Raw genomic sequence first — 5,563 nt, forward strand, 5'->3', positions numbered from 1 at the left:
CTATATCGATGCTTGAATAATTCATGGAAAAACAGAATAATAGAACCCCTTTGGGGATTAAGGTTAACACATACCTTTTCCCTTTTAATGCTGCTATTAGGATTCTTATCTGATACAATTGATTCAGCAAGCTCTTCAAGAGGGATTTCTGAACCTGAAACGAATAACAATACAAAAACTGAAATTAGAAGAAACACTAATTTGCATGCCTGACTGAGATTGATATCGGCATGCCTGACTGAGATTGATATCGGCAGTCTAATCGGCTGAGCTTTTGATATCTATTTACCTTATTATATTATTAGGAGCTTTCAATTGGTTCGGAGGAGGTGAAGACGGGTGAGTCGGCTGTGGAGATCAAGTAGTCGATCGGGTGAGTCGGCTGTGGAGATCAAGTAATCGATGAGGGAAATTTGGCAAAATTCTGGAATTCGGCTGTGGTGAGATATACGGTGAGATTGACTTAACGGCAAACTAACGGTTAATTAAAATTTTTAACGGATGGACTAACGGTGTGTGGGTATTTAAGTAAATTTCATTGAAAAATTAAAATCTGATTAATTTTATGATTAATCTGAGCCATTCATTTGATTAAAAACTGTGGCGGACATTTTTTCTACCCATTTTAGGCCTAACCCTCTTGGGCTCTTATTAGTATAGTAGATATATATATATATATATATATATATATATATATATATATATATATATATATATAGTAGATAGTAGATATATACACATTCGAATATTTATTTTTTGAAATCATCCTAACGACCCCTGTTCGAATCCAAGTTACAACATAGATATGTGGGGAATTCAAAAAAAAACATAAAACATAGATATGTGTTACAATATTTGATACATACAACATCCATCATAATTGACTTTTTGCTCATCTTGTGGAATGTATTCTATATTTGCATCTGATTGGTTTTTCACGTTTGAAGGCTTCTGTATATTTTTTGTGATAAGAAAAACCTAATTTTCTTCTCACCTAATAGATTTGCATTAGGCAAATCAAAATTTTTCTGATTTGTTGCCTGATATTCTGCGTGAGTAACTAATCTTACAAACATCCACACGAGAATCAGTGCAGATCAATTAATCAGGAGATTATAGAGTTCTCTATAGTTTCTTCTCTCTTTTCTTTTGTTTCCCAGGTGATGAAAGTTGCCAAATCTATCACTCCATCAGTAGCTGAGTTGAAAGGATCCAATTTTGACTGTATATCATTCACAGAAAAGTTAATCAGCCGTTTGATCGGATATGTGTATAGTCAATCTACTAATGGCTGTTATATTTTGGAATTATTTATTTATTTATTTGCAAATTTAGTTTTGCTGGAAATTTTGTTTAGTGGTCAGGGTGATATGTTTTGTTTCTACACAAACTTAACTCTTGCAAATAGATTACATGGTGCATTATATGGTGAAAATTTGTTTTTAGATGATGTGGAATGTTTTTAGCCTCTTAGAGCAACCCCAAAACGGGCTTTTGGACCAGATTTTGAGGAATTTTGGGTGAGGGTGGAAGAAAGGGAGGGAAGAGAGAAAAGTTTGGTGTGTCCTGCAAAAAGGGAGGTTTTGCAGTGAGTGAGGCGCAACTCTTGCGCCCGTAGCGATATTATTTATTTATTTATTTTCAAATTTTAATTTTCTTTTTTTTTTTTCTCAAAACTCTTCAAAATCTTCACACTATTGAGGATGCCCTTAATGTTTTTTACAAGAACTGGAATGGAAGCACTCTACCTTGACCTTTGAAGTTAGACCGTACCAAAATAATGAATATGAATTTTTTTGCAAACGGTATGTCGTACATTTTATGATCTTGTTCCATGCGTAATGTCATTTTTTTTTTATTGAGTAGGTTGTGTGTGATTTTATTTGTGTAGTGCCTATTTGGATGTATCTTATATCAAACATGAAATATGAAATGTCAAGTGAATCTTGATTCCTTGTGATCTTCTAGAGCAACTTTAGTGAGAGAGTAATTGTCAAATCCATGGTCAAGTCTTTGTTAATCAAGTACCATGAGGTGGGATTAGCTTTGATTGAATAGCAGTTTTTCATTGCACTACACTTCACTTTAGTCCTTGAATATGTTAAATTTCATTACTCTCTCAATGTTGAAATGCTATTCAAATGTTTGAGAATTTTACATCTTGCTTTCTAATGTGAATTGCTTTATATGTTTTGTTGTATTGTTCCAACATGAATGTTATCCCTACACACAGACACATAATAACTGCACTGAGATTATTTACATGTACTTTATTGTTTTCATGGACATTAATCAGATGAGGAGTTCTTGTTGCATTGTCTCTGTTAACCTCTTTTCCTAGACACTCTATAAAGAAATACAGTTAAAGAAAGTTAGTTTGAAGATGAATCTTGTAGGCAAGAGTTGACTTTCATCATACTTGATGAATGATGATGGGCTTATCTATCTTTTCTTGCAGAGCATGCATTTAATGAAATTGCTAATATTCATCTTAGATATGTTATTTTTGAGGACCCATGAATGGGTGATTGCACTATGGTAAACACAACATTTGTATTTGAGATGAAAGATATGGGTATTAATATTTATACATCATTCAGTTCTTAGATATTGGTAAAGCTTGGCAGGTGGGAAACATCTTTAGTAGTCGATTAAGTTACCTGCTTCTATGTAAGTGTTGTATAACAAGGTGTGATGCTGTTGATGAGCAATATGAAAATGGAACCACTCTTTATGCTGTTAACCTGTTGATGTAACTTCTTTAAATTTTTAATAAATGTAGCTGTCTTCCTATTCCAGGTGATAAAAATGCATGTTTCCTTTCCTTTTTGGTGGGATCAATGCTAGCCTTGAACTGTTTAGTTTGACAGCTGTTCCTTATTATGAATTCTTTTTGTTACGGAGTATTAATAATAGGGTACTACATCCTTGCTGGCAATATATTCAGAATTGCACTGCACTTTATTTTTTACTTGCCTTTCATTATTATACTTATACTTGTCATACTTCTGCTTGTCTTTTTGCGTTTACCAGTAATGGTTTTTTGTGCAAAATGTGTTTGCTTTTTTCATGGTTTTGATTCCCTCTTTGGGAAAGTTGAGGGCTCTAACTGTAAGTCTGTTGCAGACATAATCCACAGGGGGTCCATGTGAATTATCCCTAATTATAAATCCAATAAGAATGCAGCAGTAAGAAAGCCAGTAAACCAGAGGTTCCAATCCAATTACATCCAATTATAATCCCTAATTTTCATTTAATGTGTAGGTATGCCAAGATAAAAAAGGTTCATGGATATGAGTCGGTCAATGTCTCAACAACAATCTTCTTCATCAACACACGATCAATTGTTGAATGATGCACCACTTGAAGATATATTTCCAAATCAAGAACATACTCAGGATAATGAAACACTTCAAGAGCAAACTCAGGATAGTGAAACACTACAAGAGCAAAATGAAGATTTGCAATCTTCATCTAAAAAGAAAACAAGGACTACGTGGGAAGCTGAAAGTAGGAAACACCAAAAAATTGCACATACTTGTGGATCAAAGAGTTTTGCTAGGAGAAGGGTTGAGATGGTATTTCAATTTTTTATTTTTTATTTTTATTTTTTTGCAATTAACTAAGTTAAATGTTTATTTTTTCTTAATTACTAACAATTTAATTTTCATACAAGGAAATTGAGCTCGGGGATAGTGTTAATCGCTCAGAACTATGGATTGATACCCACAAAGTAAAAAGAGGGTCATCTGTTAATGAAGAATGTAGAATTATCTCTGTAAGTATGTTTTAATTTATTTTGAATAGAGTAAAATGTTACACTGCAAATTGATATTTGTTTAATTCAGGAAAAAATCATAAATAAAATGGATCAAGGCTCATCTTCTCAATCACAATCTGTTTCACAAGATGACCCTCTTCGCAAAGCCTTTGGAGAAGAACACCCCGGACGTGTTCGTGGGTTAGGTTTTGGACCATGCCCATCTAATTTATTTAACAATACTTCAAGGATGAATGAGATGCATTGGTCGTCTAATGATAATCAAATGAAAGAGTATGTCTCCAATTTGAAGGAGTTAGCGGCAATTAAAGCTCAATTGCAAGCTCAAAATGATATGCAAAAGCTCATGATAAGGGCTCTTGTTGCTATTTTGGAAAAAACTTTTGGCAAAGTTCCTGAACAATTTGTTACTTTGCTTAACCAAACATCTCAACCAGTAAGCACTTTTGTTATGCATCCCCTACTCCCAGTAAGTTGCTGTATTTTATTTGTAAATGGTTGATTTTGAGATGTGATTGGTTACCTTCGTAATTGGTTGATTTTGAGATGTGATTGGTTACCTTCGTAATTGGTTGATTTGTAAGGTTACCTTTGTAATTGGTTGATTTGTAATGTAGGTACCCGATGAAGGAAGCAAGCACCAATCTTCACAAGGGAGTGAAAAGCAATATTCATCTTCTAGTCATCATGTTAATGGACAATCTTCTACATGATGTGCAATTAATTAGTTGTTCTAATATGTTGAGAAAGTAGTTATGAACAGATATTGCATTGTAACAGAGTTAGTAGTACTCAAAAAAAAAAAAAAAAAATTTAGTTGTTCCAAAGGAGTTTTGTCCAGGGCCAACCAGAAGTCTATTAATTAGCTAGATATAATTATGGTTTGAACAGATAGATTAAGCAAATTTTTTTTTTCATCAATGCATACACTCAAGGTTACAATTTGGGTTCAATAGGAAGCTAAGTTAAGCTATATATGGAGTAAGAATGGATAGATTTAGTTGATTATATTGTTACAACCACAAAACAAACATTATATTGTCTCTTTTTCTGAATATATATTTTAAATATTGGGGAATATTTTAACTTGCTTATTGAATTAGGTTGGTGATTTAAACCTGTAACTGTGATGTTGTACGTACTTGATGGCATCTATCATTTCTTTGTATGCATACTTGCCTTGAAAGTTACTCATTGGTTATTGTTACATTTACAGCCACTTCCTATCTAACCTGAGGCAGAAAAATTAAGATCTTTTTTATTTTTGTAAATTTTTTCCCCCCTTTTCGTGTGTGTATAAGGGGTGCAGAAAACTTCCCAAGGGAACTTTCTTTCTAGTTTAGGAACTGGGCAGAGTTTTGGCAATCCTTATCTGAACTTGTGCATTAGTAAACTTAAGTTGTTGATCACATGAGAAATTGTGTGGTTGGGTTTTCCTGCTTTGCTTTAAGATGGGTTTGTTTTTAATACTGAGATTTCTACATTGATGTTATCCTCCTGGAGTTTGTGAAGGATCAGTTACTGTAGCTGTTGATGGATTCAACCAAACGCTTGGTTAAGATGAGAGGAATTGATGGATTCAACACCAAAAATACTTGTTCAATTAATATGTAGCTTACTGTGCTCGAATATTATTGAATACTATTGAATTTATTATTTGACAAATATTAGTTACAATTGTTCTTCTTTCTAATTAAATGTATACATAGAGTTTATTTGTGAATGCAAAATGCATTTGAATATAAAGATTTTTGAAGAAATATAATTAAATAATAATTATAA

General features: G+C 32.9%; 1 protein-coding gene across 1 annotated transcript; it reads left to right on the top strand.

Annotated features, from left to right (window-relative positions):
• The first annotated feature begins 3,233 nt into the window (after positions 1–3,233).
• Positions 3,234–4,963, top strand: LOC109154559. The gene is made up of 4 exons (XM_019302337.1): positions 3,234–3,578; positions 3,677–3,778; positions 3,849–4,217; positions 4,399–4,963. The coding sequence occupies exons 1-4, from the start codon at positions 3,288–3,290 to the stop codon at positions 4,492–4,494; spliced, it is 858 nt and encodes a 285-aa protein (XP_019157882.1). The 5' UTR covers positions 3,234–3,287; the 3' UTR covers positions 4,495–4,963.
• The last annotated feature ends 600 nt before the right edge of the window (positions 4,964–5,563 follow it).

This window comes from Ipomoea nil, unplaced genomic scaffold, assembly GCF_001879475.1.
Source record: "Ipomoea nil cultivar Tokyo-kokei standard unplaced genomic scaffold, Asagao_1.1 scaffold2647, whole genome shotgun sequence".
Lineage (NCBI taxonomy): Eukaryota > Viridiplantae > Streptophyta > Magnoliopsida > Solanales > Convolvulaceae > Ipomoea > Ipomoea nil.